This window comes from Hyalella azteca, unplaced genomic scaffold, assembly GCF_000764305.2.
Source record: "Hyalella azteca isolate HAZT.00-mixed unplaced genomic scaffold, Hazt_2.0.2 contig8569, whole genome shotgun sequence".
Taxonomy (NCBI): Eukaryota; Metazoa; Arthropoda; class Malacostraca; order Amphipoda; family Hyalellidae; genus Hyalella; species Hyalella azteca.
Window position 1 is genome coordinate 68,821 of NW_025938658.1, and position 17,974 is coordinate 86,794.

Genomic DNA, 17,974 nt, shown 5'->3' on the forward strand with positions numbered 1-17,974 from the left:
CCGATCGCTGTGTGAGCTGTACTGGAATACGACAGAGCTTGGAATTAGAACACTATTGAAAATTTAACACTACTTAATTAGGCTTTTAATTAAGAGCTATTAAGCTTTCAATTAAGAAAATTTTAATTTTTGCACACAGCTTGGAATGAGCTGTGTGTGTCTAATACCAAGCTGTGTTGGAATTAGTTTTTATGTGTCTAAAACTGTCTCTTAACTTAATCATTTATTAATTTTTTTACCACTTGAAATCAGCAAATACAAGTATACTTAAAGGATCCCTAATATATTCACAGATGTATTTAGAAGTCTCAAACCATAGTATTCTTATTACACAAACAGTTTATCACTATTTGGCAGAGCAAGGTCAACTATCAAGTTTGACTAGTTTTTCAATGTTCTCACTGGGTCACGTGCACTGTCTCTCTGGATCTCAATATTTTCCCGCCAGTTGGCCCAGACCTTGTGTTTTGGCAATAGTATGGCGCACAAAAGTATGATGTCACTATTTCAACCATCAACGAATGCACGGAACTAAGAAAAAGCTTAATATAAAGGAAAAAAGTTGAAAAGTGTCGGAATTACCCACGATATTGGAATATACCGCATTTACCCTATTAGGTTTCCAGCTGTGATTGGTTCATTTGGTGGTGCCCAAAGCCAAAAGCCTCACGCCCTTGCTTCCAAATGAGGTATGTGTACTACAGTAGGTACTGGTTAGCTTGATATTCAAAACTAATTGTGCTTAATACTTGACTTGAACTTAATCATTATTCATTACAAAGGGCCTAGAAAATTCAAAGCCATTAAATAAAAGAAAAAAAATATCAATCAAGCAAGAGACAACTAAACAATTGTAAAACAAATCAGAGGCACCGGTACTATACAATTGAAAAGGTTTTTTCACTTTTGATCATCCTTTTCCTTTATAGTCACTTTTAGCCAGTTACCTGGCAGGCTGGCAGAGTCAGAGTGCTGTATCTAAGGAAAGCTTTCCACCCTGGGTGGAAAGCTTTTTTATAAGTGAACTTCCATTCCTAGAATTCCACCCTGTGAGGCTGATGGTATTCACAAAATCACAGTAACCAATATTCAAATTATCTAAAACAATGTTAGTACAGTCAGTCAAATGTCATCTACCTTTCAAGCCACCATTTTGGAATACTGGGCAGAAGTTTCATAAAATCATTGGTAGAGTTAAAAACAGTTGTTTCATGGGTAAATTTATCAAATAGGTGGTTTTCCTTATTTTTACTGAAGAAGTTGCAAAAAGGCTATAAGAACATGTGAAATTAGCATTCACAGCAGTGGCACAAAATATAACTCAGTACTCACTGCAGTGAGTGACAGAGAGCGCATTTTCTCGTTGACAAAAACTTGAGGTCACGGTCAGACAGACAAACAGATGGACGGACATGGCGAGCACTATAGTGCATTTTTTTCATAAATGAGAAAATGCGCTAAAAAGGGATTTCTAAGAAACTAATTCATTTTTAACTCCCTAATCAAGTTTAAAATTATATTTAATATCTATATGATAACGCTGGCATCCAGGTTAGGTACTCTTGGGCTAGAGGGTCCAGTAATACAACTCAAAATGGTAAAGGCTAAAAGAATCTGGCTTGCCACTTTTAAATTTAACAGACATTTTTATCCAATTCACAGTCAGATCCTGCTAAATTTTCCAGTTTTGTCAAATTGCAGGGTTGGTGATTTTTTTTATTTTTTCAGCTTTTTTGTCTTTTTGAAGTGTTATTTTTTATGTTGCAACTAGCCTACTAACAATAACAGTATAAGGATCATAATGGATGGCTAAAAAGGGCACTTATTGCCTTCAATAATGGCCAACAGGCCAAGGTGGTGTTGGCCACTTAGGGATTTTTGGGTAAACAATTATTGATAAGTCTATTCATTAGCCTTGTAAAATTTGTATGGAGCAAGGTAATGAGCTAAATATTGACCATTTAACTGGCTTCAATATACAAAAACGCTCCAGGAATGCAGATCTTCTAAACATTGAAGAGTCACATAACAGATAGGTAGCTGATAGCAGTCACGTGTCGTGATAGTTATCTAGATGATCAAAATACAGGATATTTAGATGGTCTGAGATGGGAGATATGTGTGGCTGATCTAGTGACTGAGTAACTGACTGCACTGTCCCCATTTTATTCAGACCAATAAACCAATACTAAACATAAACTGAACGATAACCAAACAAACCTCGTACAACTTGAAACGAGACTTAAGTTATGAGAAAATCTAACACTTTGAAATAAACATGTGCACAATTCAAATATTTTATATCCATTCACTTCATTTAATTATTTAATATACCGTATAGTCTTATAATTGTAATTGTTTTGTTTCTAGTTTTAAATTCACATATTTAAAGATTGAAATTAAATATTTTAATCAGAATACTCTTATTAGGGTGTAAAATCTTTCTAATTGCCTAAAGGTCAATACAATCTCAACCTCTCAATATACAGAGTGGGGCAGAACCGACTGAGCAGTTTTGAGGTAAAATAAAAGAGTAATGGCGGTACATAAAGAAGAAAGTTTATTTTCCTAGAGGTTAGCATAACATACCATTTATAATACCTACTTATTTTTTTAAACCAATATCTGGAAGATGGGGACCATTAGCTGCAACACACTGTTGTAGTCGTTCTCAGAGGAGGGAGTAACCGTAACAGTGAATTCCGATCGCTATGCTGCAATGTTGCAAAATTTCTTGCAGCCCATGATGGAAAACATTGTTGCAAATGCAGCATTGGGAGACATGTGGTTCTAGCAGGATGGGGCTACAGCTCACACAGCCTGAATGTCACTCAATGTTTTGAAACGCATGTTCCCAGACTCTGAGGGGTGATTTACAGTGGCCTGCGAGGTCACCTGATTTGAGCATTTGTGATTTCTTTCTTTGGGGACATCTAAAAGAAATGGGTTCAGAAGTCACCCTCACACCCTACCACAGCTAAGGGGACTGATTATTGCAGCAGAGGTTATGGCCATACCTCGCCAAATGTGTGAACGTGCTGTAGAAAATTTCTGAGAATGACTCCAACAGTGTGATGCAGCTAACAAACCCCATCTTCCTGATATTGTTTTCAAAACATAAGTATTTCAAATGGTATGTTATGCTAATCTTGAGGAAAATAAACTTTCTTGTTTATGTACCACCATTACTCTTTTATTTTGCCTCAAAACTGTTCACTTGGTTCTACCCCACCCTGTATAAGCTAGCTAACACATTTGAATTGTATATTGTAATCAATATATAACAAATAGTCAAATAGTTAAAGACTACTTATAGCCTTATAGGAATTAGCTAAGCTGCTGGCAATGCACAATGTATTGCAACACTTGCCTCTGTACTAGAAATATTAAGTTTATTGGAACCTAATACACACTAAAGGCAACAAGTTTATATACCAATTTGTCATTCATAGTACATTTATACTTAACCATGAATAATAATACCTCAACATAAATTAAAGACTGCCACTCAATATATTTAAATATATAAAAAAATAAAAAAAATCATAATTTTTTTATTAAAAAATCAAGTGATATAATCATTTTGATTTAATCATTGCCAACCCTGTCAAATTGTAACTAGAGCTTTCCCATCTGTTTTTGAACCCTGACATTCCTGCTAGACAAAATACCTCCTTTCTTGTTGACAAAAAAGAGTGATTGGGTCATATAATATTCTAAATCAGTTATTCTCAAAGTGGGTGGTACTGCCCTCCTGGGAGTGGTGGAAAGATCTGGGAGGACCGCAAGGAAGAAGGGAGTGGTAGGGGGGCAGCAGTCTGAAGTCAGAAGTAGGGGGGAGCAGTCCGAAGTTTGAATGATTAACACTTGTACACAACATGTGTGGCTCATGGCTCCCAGCGGTGGATTTTCTACCCAGATCCCAGATTAACCTCTCCTGGGTTTCTGGTGCTGAAACAGTTAAAACTGCTAAAAAATATATTGGTTTACTAAATTGGGTTTTATTTGTCAAATATCGTGCACATTTGTGTTTAATATTTCTTTTTTCAAATTGCAGCTTACCAAATATTTTACAAAAGTTTGGGAACTGCTGTTCTAAATGTATTGAAAATTTTTCATGTATGAGCCTCAAGATTTCATTAACAAGTAGGAAAATGACAACCTTAATTTCAAATGCAAAAACCTAGCAATGCTAAGTAACCATATATGGGATGTAACAAGTTTATGCCTGTTTTTGGTTTGAGCACATTGGCAGGACTTCTCCAAAGCAGTCACCATAATGCGGGTATAGTCAAATGGGGTAAGACAGGATCGCAGCCTTCATGGGGTAAGAAAGGACCGGCCCATGGCGTGCATTCTAACTGCACTGAATTTAATTTGATGAAAGAATATGTTAGAGCAATCATTGCCTGTCATTTCAGTGCTTGTTTCAACCCTCTTCTGCAAATAATGAATTTTTGGTTAATTTTTAAAGAAAATCTATGTAAAGAAGGGTCACAAAATAGTTAACCCTATTTGGGAAATAAACTCTGTCTGATTACAAAAAATTTTTTGACCAGGTTTGTGGATGTAGGCAGGTAACCTTAAGTAATAAGCAACTTTTTAGACATACTAGGCATTCCTACCTGCTACCATCACTGCCTGACATCTATTCTAAAATGGGGTAAAAAAGGACCGGACATGGGGTAAGACAGGACCACTACATGATCCTGTTTTACCCCACAAGTGGTCCTCTCTTACCCCATAGTTTATCAAAAGTAGCTTTTAAATGAATATATTATTGTGCATAGGTAAACATGGAGTATTTTGGTCAAAATTTTTATCTTTTGCTCATAATAACCATTCTAACTAGTTAGCTTTTTTAATTAGAGAAATTTAGCTTACTATTGGAAATTGTATCAAAGGGATGGAGAAAATAGGGATGTCTCTTCCCATTAGTGAGCTGCAGAACTAATGTGTAAGAGTGGTTGGGGGAAAAATCATTGTGTGAAAAATAAAAAATAATTAATATCACAGCTTTGTGAGAGAGCATGGGCTAGGTATGTTTGGAGAAGTGCACCACACTGGACCCTGGCCTCTCAACCTGGACCCTGGTCTCTCAACCTGGACCTTGGCCTCTCAACCTGGACCTTGGCCTCTTAATCTTGACTCTGGTTGGCCTCTCAGTCAGGACCCTGGTCTCTCAACCTGTACTGCAGCCTCTCAACCTGGACCCTGGCCTCTCAACCTGGACCCTGGCCTCTCAACCTGGACCCTGGCCTCTCAACCTGGACTCTGGCCTCTTAACCTGGACCCTGGCCTCTTAACCTGGACCCTGGCCTCTCAACCTGGACCCTGGCCTCTCAACCTGGACTCAGGCCTCTCAACCTGGACTCAGGCCTATCAGCCGTAACACTGGCCTCTCAACCTGGACACTGGCCTCTCTGCCTAGACATTGGCCTCACAACCATGGTATTCGCGTCTTTGGCCCAACATCCTTGATGTTTTCCCAACATCAAGGATGTTGGAAAAACACACATTTGCTTTGAAATCTCAATCTCAAATAAGGCATTTTTTGCTAAAATACTAGAGTTTATTGGAAGTTTCTTGGCCAGACTTCTTAAGCCTATTGTTGCTAGCAAAAGTAACGTATAAAATGATAATTAACTATGCCAGCTACATAATATCATCCATATTTTGTTCTCAGAAAACTAAATGGATCATACCATCGCGTTTAATGTTAGGATCTTGTAAGACCAAGTGGACTGAAATGTTGCCTTACAATTTTTCAATATACAATTTTCAATGTTTATAGGTACTCATCTATACACTACTTAGTGACTGGAATCACTAGAAATTATACCAAAAAAATGTTATGCACTTAAAAAAATTTGGTCATTAAAGAGTTAACAGTTTTCTCGTGACAAAAACTCCAATGTGACTGATAAATATCAATAGAGTTGACATCCTGCAATACAAAACAGTAACAAGTGGTTGTGTAATCAAATAATGTGTTTCTAGATTGATAATATTGAATATCAGGTTTGTACTTTTGTTAAAAACCTTGTAACACAAGAATTACCTGTTGGTCCTGTCTTACCCCAGCCCCAGTCCCATCTTACCCCAGTGGGGTAAGATGGGACCAGCTCACTTTTTTTAATCCATACAGAAAACTATGTTAGATGCAGAAAGTCTGAGTTGTAGCTTAGAAGCCCATTGCATAACTACACCTTGTGATAGGTTTAGGGTTTTTTATTTATTCATGGTATAGATGCTACATGCTTGTTAGTTATTTCGGTCCTGTCTTACCCCATCTGACTACCCTTTTTTGACCCTCATTTTAATTACCATATATGGTAACTTGCCTGCAAAAAGATTTAATGAAAGTACGGTAGTATAGAATTCATCATTTTATGAATATAAAAATAAGGAACTCATGCAGCACTTTATGTAGATTTTAGAAATACTGGGCATCTATAGAGCAGATATCTATACTATATGAAACATATAAATGGTATTATAAGGTTAAGGGGAGTGTCTGGTGCAAAAATCAACAATTTCGGCTTCTCCTGTTTTTATGCCCGTCTTAAAGCTCATATTCTGATCTATCCAATGGTGCCAAAACCATCTCTGTACATTGATTTGTGTGCTCATGACAAATCACAAAAGGGTTAAGTGTTGTGAAGCTCATAAACATTTTCTTACGGGGTAAATTAGCGGCCAGGCACATAAGAGTAACGTCTGTGGATGGTGCACTTCAGTCACCCAGTAGCATGCCATGCAGGAAGATGCTCATGCAGTCATTCTCTGCATCTGTGAGTGAATTCGAGCTCAAATAACGCCTTGTCTGGTATCCTTGCTACCATAAAAGCCTATATATAGCGTGCCACATGTGCTCGTCGCTATGTCACACTCTCCTGAACATTTGCACTAGCTTTTTAGAAATTTCATTACAGTTTGTATTCTTTTTTGAAAAAAGATGAGAGAGCAGGGGGTGAAAATTGATAATTTTTTGATGAATTAACAAAAAATGTCCCTCTCCCCATCCACAAAATTTTGAATTTTGAAAAAAGCTACCACCAATTGACAGATGTGGTCCTTAGGCATCAAATGATATGCGTCTCATTCTTGTAGCTTGAAAATCCTAGTAGATAGTTTTCTACGGTCCCCCTTAATGGCCATTTTCTGATAGTGTCATGTTTTCTTTCATTTTTTCGAAAAATTGACATGGTTAAAAACAGTCTATTTTTAGCACATTTTCTCATTTATGGAAAAAATGCACTATTGTGCTCGCCATGTCCGTCTGTCTGCCTGTCTGTCCGTCCGTCCGTCCGTCCGTGACCTCAAGTTTTTGTCGACGAGAAAATGCGCTCTCTGTCACTCACTGCTGTGAGTACTGAGTTATATTTTTCTGTTTTATGTATGTTCACCAAGTTTTAAAGTGATCTGTCTGTACATAACCAAAATAAAATTTCCACAAGACGCTCCCCTTAATAGTATGTTCAGTTGACTTGTATCTATTCCAAATGGTTTTACATTTGTCAAAAAGGAACAAAAATTCAGGGCTGGATTGAGGTACAATCTGAGCAAAAGCATAGACCATTATATACTTAAGAAGAATAGAATGTTTTCATTCCATTCTCTATTTTTAATTTTTATTCTCTAAATCTAAGCTCCAATCAATTGACATTTTTAAGTTTTCAGTCAGTTCATTTCTTCTCAGGGGACTATATTTCATTGAGTGGCAATTACAATGGTATTTGTAGATAGCTATGAAGATTTTGAAAGAAGAGCTGAGCAGATTTATCTAGGAGCTCCAATGAAGGTGAGGTTTTTGTCTGCAATAATTTTATTTATCATTATATGCTCTTATAGCTTCTCTGAAAAAATGCTTATTTATTGATGGTTCCAATTCTGTATCAGTTTTTAATTATTTCATATAACTACAAATTTTAAATTCTAATGTGAATTTGATGTTCAACAAGGTTTGCCAAGTTTTATCTTGTCTTTACAAGATTGATATTTTCACATCATTTCTATTTAAAGTCACATACAAAAATCTCTTGCAATATTCTGCATGGTTTTCAATTCAGTGAGAAATGATATAAGGTATATATATTATTGAAACTAAGTACATAGTTGTCATTTGGTACCAAGTATGGTGCTGGATGTATGAGAACTTCTTGACTCTTGCTAATATCAGGATTTGTCATTGCTTCTTCTATACACGTATACTTAAATAAATAAATAAGCTCAGAAAATTGTTCATGATTGAAGCAATCTATGCTATGTCATCTGTGTTCATAACCTGTCAAAATTGTGTAAATACTTTTAAATTAAATGTATTGAATATGTTATAATAATGCTTAGATTATTCAAGATTATTCATCATCAACAGACCCGCTGTGTGCTGAAGTATGACCACAGTAAAGCATTGCTTATTGCCAAAGTTACGGATGATGTTGTGGTGAGTTTTTCTCGTCACTGCATGAGTATTACTCTAGTATTGCTTTTTAAAGTGGATAATTTCATTTGTGACTAAGAAAGTGTATTTACACTAGTATGCTTATTTATTCTTATTAATGTTAGCTTTTTCAACAATATAGAATAAAAATGAGTAACTGCAGTGCTCGTTAATGCAATAATTCATGTTGTGCCCATTAATTAATTAAATTGTAATCTGCAATAAGCAACTCGATGAAGAAAGCAACTAATATTGTGTTATTAGCAGAGGTGGGCAGTAGCGCGCTACATGTAGCGGCCGCTACATTTTCAGTAGCGGTAGCCGCGCTACATTTAAGCAATTGTAGCGGTAGCAGTAGCGCTCGCTACATATTTAAGTAGCGATACGAGGTTTTGCCGCCACAGCGCTACCGCTACATTTATATTAAAGTTTTTAGAATTTACTTAATAGTATTAAATATTATTTAAAAACCAGCATGATACTTACAAAATATAAATTACAGAATAAAAACTGTACGAAAGATTTCGGTGTAATGTTGTCAACCTCAGTCTGTTACTAGTGTCAGCATGTTAGTTGTTGCCAGAGATGGGCAGTGGCGCACTACATTTAAGCAATGGTAGCGGTAGCGCCCGCTACATTTAAGCCATTGTAGCGGTAGCGGCCGCTACATTTCAAAGTAGCGCTGCCCAGCTCTGGTTATAAGTATGATGCATTACCGTACCATTGTTCCCTTTTGATTAGTATGCCACGTGATTTTTATGTTTATTATATATTTGTTAAGTCTTAATTCAATATGGATTAGATTTATTCCTGCCTCAGTGCATTACAGTACTTATATAAGCTCTGAAAATATTGACCTATTTGCACCTTATAAAAAAATATATATTATAAAATATATATTACACCTTTTAAAAAATATATATTATTAAAATATATTTGTGCACCTTATTTCAGTGTTTGCAATATCGGACTGACAGCCACGAAGACTTGAGGAAGCTGGAGAAGCTGATGAGCAACATCATGCGACACATGGCGTCTGGAGAGAGATAGGCTTTCCTCAACCACATGACCACTTGCAATCACGTGTTTCATTTTCCTTTCGTTTTTTCTTAAGTCTTTTTGCTGGGATAACGCTGAATATTGATGGGTTGAATAACAACCTGAAGTCACCAAAAAATTGTACAAAATTATCTCTTGTTGACTTACTTGTCATAGTTTTTTTAATGTTGAGAGAAAGTGAACTTGAAAAATGTCTTCAGTATATTAATCCAAATAATTCCATTGAGCGCTAGCCGAGAACGGTTGTGTTCCTTGTAAATGGTTGTGTAATTATTCCTAGTAGATCAACGTAAGATATCCTGTGATGTGGTCAAGGCTGCCATTCTTAACCATTTAATGTTAACAGATCGCTTTGTGCACAATTAACGAGAGGCCTTTCATTTCACGTGTCACGTTATGATTGAATACTCAATCCTCAACATTTCTAGAATTTGTCCAGGTTGCGTGATGTACTTGCGTACTTCACTGGCTGAGGTTCCTGGTAAATAAATGACCTGTAGCCTGGAGCTAAAAAGTTCCAGAGTCTGCAGTAGTTTTGACGTTGATCCCATATCTAGATTTTTCTGACGTCTTTAGTTTAACAATCGTTTAATAATTCGATAATAAAGCTTAGTTTAATAATCGATTTGTCAGTCGCACTGTCACGACGTTGAATTTTTTTTATAAGCTACTTATGTCCGACAATATTTGCTGGCATCGTTCTTCTAAAGTGATCTCTATTTGAAATTTGGAGGAACCCTAAACCCATATTCTACTGACCAAACTCTACATGTGCGTAACAAGTTTCATTACGGTCCTTAGTGCGTTATCCTTCCGTTAAAGACACGAGGAAACGGTTGCTCGAGTCAGAAAATGTTTACTGTCATCCTTGTGAGATAGATTTTTTTCATCGCTGAATAAATTGAACTTTTAACCTGTTAGCCAACGAAACTTGATGGCAAAACTCTGGCTTCAATAACTTAATCGCCTCTCTTGCACTTTTCTGGTCATTAATATGCAGTAGTCATTGATTAAAATCTGTGTCGAAAGAAAGCCTTTTACCGTTTGCCGGCAGTTGATTGTACTGATCTACCCCTGACCTTGTATTCAGAGAAGCCTTTTGTTGTTTGGAAGCCTGCTCTTTTTATGCATGAGCGAGTACAGTTTACATAATATTTACTGCAAGAGGCAAAATATCGAAAACTTCATAGTTCGTTTAGTGTGATTAAATAATTTTTTAATTATCTTTGCGAAATATCGAAGCTTGATTCACTGGAACCGCTATAAGCAACGATAGAGAAGAATGATATGCGCTTCTATTTCTTTGAATCTACCTTACTAAAAACCAATAAGGAATGGTTAACAGACTTTTTAAGCACAGCAGAATTCGTAGCAGTGAGTTCGAGACCTCAACAAGCTGTGAATATTCTGCCATTTTAAGAATCTGCGATAGATCTACGGCATAATAAATGTTCCTTATAGGTGACACGTATATATATTATAGACTTCTGGTGACGAATGTTTCCCCTGAGGGACATGTTATAAAATATTTTTTGATGATGCAATGTAACTTGGAAAATGGTATATATATATATATATATATGGTACTATTTTATCGTTTAGGCAGGGTGGCCCAGTGTTTAAAGTTCTGAGTACCAAGATTGGCACAGAGTCGTGGGTTCGGTCCCAGCTCTGTGCTAAAGTTTCTTTCTGGTCAGAATCGGCAGAGGCCGGGCGGTTGAGCACAGCAGAATTGTAGCAGTGAGTTGCGAGTTCGAGACCGCAAAATGCTGCGAATGTTCTGCTATGGTCAGAATCGGCGACAGGCCTACGGCCTAATAAACGCTGAAGTCGCTATTACTATTATTGCATCGCAAATGACACGAAAACCATAGTTGATGATGAAAGCAATGAAATAAATTTTTTTTCAAGACTTTGTATTGCGGGCGGTATGGTTTAGATCATAGGTTGATAATGCATGAACATACCAAAAATAGAGGGAGGTGTTTATTTTTACTTGTACACTCGGTTCCCAACTTGGACTTTTGTTGTCAATTCTCATATTTTTTCAATTTTGAAAAATATGATTTTCTATGAAAAATGTATGTGTATTTTCATAAGGCTCTAAAAATATTCTGGCTAAAACTAGTTGAGGGTAAAATATAATTTATGGGGATTTAATTTATGTCACTTTGTTGTTCCGACTCGACCAGCTGGTCCTTTGGACTCGCTCGTAGTCTCTCACTGCGTAATATCAAATTCTTTCAGCGGTGTTTTTGCTTTTTGGTGTTTCTGTCAAAGTATGTTCTTATTGTTCAATGTAGTATAAGGAATTTAAATTTTGTCCTTTTTTCGTTAAGTTTGGGTAGTTTTTAGTAACAATTCACTTTTTCTTGTCTTGAAATTAGTTGACAATGAGGGTATGCCCGGGTGCGACTGTGCGGGTCTGTATAGTAGCCTAACATGCTTGCAAACAATGACCGAGAGTGATCGTTCAACGTTGACACAGAGTTCGACTGTTCGAGGGCTACTGCTTTTTGCAATTAAATGTTCAACATTACATCGCAGTTGCACTTGCAGTGATACATTTTAGATGCAGAACTACGCTTCAGATGTTTCCACAATTTTACTAAATTGTACTTATTGTAGTAGTACTGTCACGGTTTAACAGGCACAGAGTACCTAATAAGAATAACTAAATAAACTAATAACTTAATAAGGGACATTTTTGAGTTTTTTTGTAAATAACTTTCTACCATTGAATATTTAAAAAGCAAGTGTGGGCTCATTTTAAAGGTCCTTTCAAGGGCTATCATATAAAATCTTTAAAAAATTCTATATGCTAATCATACGTTGCCAGATGCAAATTAAAAGAGTGCCAAATTACTCCTATGAGTATGAACTGAACACTTGAAATGAAACTTAATTTAAATGTTTGAAGGGTATAACTTTAGATTAAGTGAATCCAAAAAAAGTGTTTTTTTTTTTTAATTATATGTTTTTTGGGGACTGGGGTGTAGATTAAGAATCTGAAATCCGTTTTTGGGCCTTTGGCTAGTATGGAATATATCTACTTGGCGAGCCGCGACTGAATTTTTCGAGCCGTGGTTTTATGGATTTGCCAGCCGTGATTCCATTTCTACGAGCCGTGATTCTATTTCACCGAGCNACATCCATGATAATGGAATCTTTGGCTTACACAGTTCATATGAGTAAAAACCATTTGCCATTGAGCTGCCCATCCAAGCCTGTAACTTGCGGAAAAAAAATAAATCTCGCATGTCATTTATAAGTCATTTATTAGTAAAATAAAATTGTATAAACAAATTTCCCATTGATTAATATTAAAGCGTGTGATCTGACTTGCAACATAATGATACTTGTATAAATTTTTCTAGTGAGTTGAATATCATCAATGGAATATGCGCGTGTTACAAACGTCTGGAAAAAATTTGAGACCGTAAATGCTGCCGGTCTCACTGTAAATATCTAAATTCAGTGAGCAATTAATATCTCCCAAAGTAATGACCGTAGCTCAATGAAACTTGTACACGTATTCATTAGGACCTAATTGTGATGTTTAGCACGTGAAAATTTTTTTAATTTCACCTTCATTCGTGAGTAATATGGCAATATGTGCAGAAATTTGCAGTGAACGAAACATTTTTAGCTCATTTTCTTATTTATGGAAAAAATGCCTTATTGTGCTCATCATATCTGTCTGTCCGTCTATCTGTCCATGACTTTATGTTTTTATCAACGAGAAAATGCGCTCTCACTCATTGCAGTGAGTACTGAGTTATATTTTTTCTAGCTACTGTACAAATTTTAACGGAACTTTTAATATCCAAACACATGCAACTTATTCATCAGGACCTAACAGTAATGTTAAAAAATTGTTAAGCTTGTAAAAACATTTTCCATTTCACCTTCATTCGTGAGTTATAAAGCAATTGTGGCCGAAATTTGCACTGACCAAGAAATTAATTCTGAACTACTGAACTGATTTGAACGAATCTTTGAATATACATTCCTACCTTGCAACATTTATGTTGAGCTTGTGACAATTTTTTTATTTTTCCTTCGTTTGCAAGTTATACGGCTATACGTACGTACCAGTATATGGCTTGTTGTCAATTTAAATTAAAAAATTGGCCTAAAAAATGCCGGTCGTTTCACCGTATATCCGTATAACTCGCGAACAAAAGCAAAATCGAAAATTTTTTCACTAACTGAGAGGTTAGGATTGTGTGTATTCAAAGTCTCATTAAAATCTATTCAGTAGTTTAGAAGAAATTTCTTGTTCACTGCAAATTTCGGCCGAAATTGCGATGTACCTCACGAATGAAGATAAATGGAAAAAACTTGAAAAGGAAGTTAAAACCCCAAAAATTGTCACGAGCCTAACATAACCATTGGAAGGTTAGGAATATATATTCAAAGTTTTGTTCGAATCTGTTCAGTAGTTTGAAAGAAATTTCTTGGTCACTGCAAATTTTGGCTCAAATTTCTGTATAACTCAGGAATGAAGGTGAAATGGTAAAAATTTTACAAGCTGAACATCACCGTTAGCCTAAAACAAAACAAAACAAAACAAGCGTTTGGTCTTATGAAGTTTCATCGAGCTCGCATTTCATTGCTTACAAACTTTCCGATGTACGTATTGTTAAAGTGCACGAGTATCATGAATACAGGCATCGTAATATATTACATGCAAGCTTACATATGTATACGTAGTGTTGAAGCGCACGCTTAACATGAATACAGGCCTTATGATATATATCATATATAGTCAGATGGGGTAAGACAGGACCAAAATCACTAACAAGCCTGTAGCATCTATACCATGAATAACTAAAAAACCCTAAACCTATTACAAGGTGTAGTTATGCAATGGGCTTCTAAGTTACAACTCAGACATTTTGCATCTAACATAGTTTTCTGTACAGATTAAAAAAAGTGAGCTGGTCCCATCTTACCCCATTGGGGTAAGATGGGACCAGGCTGGGGTAAGAAAGGACCAACTGGTAATTCTTATGTTACTAGGTATTTAATAAAAGCAAAAATCCAAAATTCAATATTATCCATCTAGAAACACATTATTTGATTAAACAACCACTTGTTACTCTTTTGTGTTGTGGGTAGTCAACTCTAATATCAGTCACATTGAAGTTTTTGTCATGAGCAAACTTTGTTAAGCATAGTAATAGTGGGTAGGCTTTGGTTCATTGTAGAGCACTGCTAAATGCTTCATGTATATGCTTCATGTAGTGTCATTGTCTGAAAAATTTATCAAATTGGCAATAAAACCAATGTATAATAACTTAAGTGTCAGATGTCATGTGTTTTCTTGCTAACTGTATTTGTGGTGCACTTCATCAAACATAGCTCATTACCTCTCACAGAGTTATGATCATAATTATTTTTCATGTTTCACACAATGATTTTTCCCCCAGCCGATCTTGCACATAGTTCTGCAGCTCACTTATGGGAAGAGACAACCCTATTTTCAATTCCCTTTGATGCAATTTAAAATAGTGCACTAAATTCCTTGAATTAAAAAAGCTAACAAGTTATAATGAAGTTTGAGCAAAAAACAAAAATTTTGACCAAAGTACTCCATGTACCTACTGCACAATAATATATTCATTTAAAAACTATTTTTTATAAACTGTAGGGTAATAGAGGACCATTTGTGGGGTAAGACAGGACCATTTGTGTGGTAAGATGGACTGCTTGTGGGGTAAAACAGGATCATTTAGTGGTCCTGTCTTACCCCATGTCTGGTCCTTTTTTACCCCATTTTAGAATACATGTCAGGCAGTGATGGTAGCAGGTAGGAATGCCTAGTATGTCTCAAAAGTTGCTTATTACTTAAGGTTACCTGCCTACATCCACAAACCTGGCCAAAAAAATTTTTGTCATTAGACAGAGCTAATTTCCCAAATAGGGTTAACTATTTTGTGACCCTTCTTTAGATAGGTTTTCTTTAAAAATTAGCCAGTAATTCATTATTTGCAGAAGAGGGTTGAAACAAACACTGAAATGACAGGCAATGATTGCTCTAACAAATTCTTCTGTCAAATTAAATTCAGTGCAATTAGAGTGCACACCATGGGCTGGTCCTTTCTTACCCCATGAAGGCTGCGATCCTGTCTTACCCCATTTGACTATATATACAGACTTTCAGATGTGCGTATTAAGTTGAAGTAAGTGAATTTCATGCACACAAACATCGTAATATTTTGCATACAAATTTTCAGATGTACGTAATCGGTTAAAATGCATGAGTATCATGCATAAAAACACCGCAATATATTGCACACCTACATGCTCTTACATGTCAAGGTTAAAATAAAAATACAACATGCAGAAAATTTCCTCAAGAAAGTTCGATTCTAGCTTCTAAGTGAAAAAAACACTGGTGTAATCTGTCCGATTATTTTTGCAAGCTTCAATACATATGATGGTTGCGTTGTCCCGGGGCTGAACATTTTACATCCGCCGCTCGTAATGCACTGTTGGGGTCCGGGTTTTAGTCAGTACCGCAGTCGTATCTTGTCGGGTCTCGCTAAGTCGCTTGTTGGCAGTCGTCATAAGTTTATTGTGGAAGAGTCCCATTAGTTGGCAGTCGTTGAAAAAGATAAATAAATGCGGATTGCGGAAGTTGAAAATTTTATGAAATGACATGTTTGCGAAGTGCAAACCGCGATTTTTTAATCAAACAAAAATTTATGACATTCGAGCCGCGAGATTTCATACCTACTGAAATTATATGATATTAGAGCCGTGATATTTCAGACAAAAATAGGACTTTTCCAGACTAGGTTTTTGGCAGTCGGCATGGGAAATTTTTAATGGAACCTGTTCCTAACTGGACCTAACCTGCAAGGTTTTTGTTGATCGGCTAGGTTTTTTCTATGTTTGGACTTTGGAGTCCGTCCGGCAGACGGAAAAACCTAGCCAATAGGTTTTTTCTGTTTGGAGTCCGTCCGGCGGCTGGAAAAACCAAGCCAATCAACAAAAACCTCAAAGGTTAGGTCCAGTTAGGAACAGGTTCCATTAAAAATTTCCAATGCTGACCGCCAAAAACGGATTTCAGATTCTTAATCTACAACCCAAAAAACATATAATTGAAAAAACACCCGTTTTTTGGACACACTTGATCAAAAGTATTACTGTTTGAAGCATGCAGTGAGCACTATGCAGACTGCCATTTTATTATGTCCCGTATTACCCTGGGGGAGTGTCCCTTATTACCCCATCGTATGGAAATGGCCATCATTTTGTTATGGGTTGAGGAACAAAAATTTCATCAATGTTGTAAAGCCAGCACCTGTCTGCATTTTTTTAAGTATCATTTTTTAATGTAGGTAGTGAATATTTTTTTTTCTATAGACCTTAGGAGTACTTTTGCAAAATAACACTCATAACATTTTTTCATTGATTTTTTAGAGCTAGAAAATTCATGATTTCTTAAATTCCTTTATGCTAGGTACATAGATAGGAAAAATTTTGGGAGCTAACAGACTTTATGAGCCTATTTTTAGTTTTACAATATTTTCATTAGTTTAACTTTCACAGTTCACTGCTATAAAATTTTCATGCCATGGCAGAGGACTCTACTGATTTACCCCTCTCAACTCTCAAGTATACAGTAATCTTCATATGTGAGTAACCTAATAAATGGTATAATGAATTCATTTCCAGTTAGTGTTTCTTTCTGCCCCAAAAGGAAATTTCACTTCCTTGATAGACATACTAAATTTTTGTACCTATGTGGAATTACCCTATGGAAGATGAGTGTGGATTTGGGTGATATATCTCTATTTTACCACAGAATTGGGTAATTAATAAATTCATTAGAGACTTGAAGGAGAAACCAAAGATTGCTTCTGTCCATAAACATGTGAAGATGACAAACCAGAGCAATATTGTCACAAGCCTACTTCCCTAAAAGGATATGTTGCTAGTGAGCGCAAAACAACTTGCATTGATGGTTGCTGGCTTGCTGCTGTGTACAACTTTGAAATGTTCTCAGTAGCTGAGAACCATCCTCAAGTTTCTGCAGTCAATAGTGTATGTATAATTTAAAATTAAAGTGAAACTTCACTAAAAGTCATGTTCCCAGAGAGTGACAGTCAGTGACCTGCAGCAGTAGAGGGTTAAATTGCAGCACTAGCATAGTAGATTAACCTGTTTATCATAATTATGTAATTGATACTTGCAAAATTGTAGTCAATCATGTATAAAAATAGCAGGCTTCCAAATAACAAAAGGCTTCTCTGCATACAAGGAGTATGTCAGTACTATCAATTACTGGCAAGTGGTTTAAAGCTTTTGACACAGATTTTAATCAATGACCAACCTATATAGATGGCCAGTGGCTCACCTTCTAACAGGTTAAAATTTAATTTTATTCTCCAATGAAAGAATCAATCTGACGAGGGTGAGAGCAAAACAGCATTTTCTGACTCTTTTCTGACTCATTTT

General features: G+C 36.1%; 1 protein-coding gene across 1 annotated transcript; it reads left to right on the top strand.

Moving 5' to 3' along the window:
* The first annotated feature begins 7,642 nt into the window (after positions 1 to 7,642).
* LOC108682486 (signal recognition particle 9 kDa protein) lies at positions 7,643 to 9,522 on the top strand. The gene is made up of 3 exons (XM_018171650.2): positions 7,643 to 7,804; positions 8,378 to 8,446; positions 9,398 to 9,522. Exons 1-3 carry the CDS (start codon positions 7,733 to 7,735, stop codon positions 9,491 to 9,493), a joined length of 237 nt encoding a protein of 78 aa, XP_018027139.1. The 5' UTR covers positions 7,643 to 7,732; the 3' UTR covers positions 9,494 to 9,522.
* The last annotated feature ends 8,452 nt before the right edge of the window (positions 9,523 to 17,974 follow it).

Excerpts from the sequence above, each read along its gene's own strand:
- LOC108682486 (XM_018171650.2), top strand. The coding sequence starts at position 7,733 with ATGGTATTTGTAGATAGCTATGAAGATTTTGAAAGAAGAGCTGAGCAG. Across the intron at positions 7,805-8,377 it reads ATCTAGGAGCTCCAATGAAG|ACCCGCTGTGTGCTGAAGTA; the intron begins GTGAGGTTTTTG and ends CATCATCAACAG. Across the intron at positions 8,447-9,397 it reads AAGTTACGGATGATGTTGTG|TGTTTGCAATATCGGACTGA; the intron begins GTGAGTTTTTCT and ends ACCTTATTTCAG.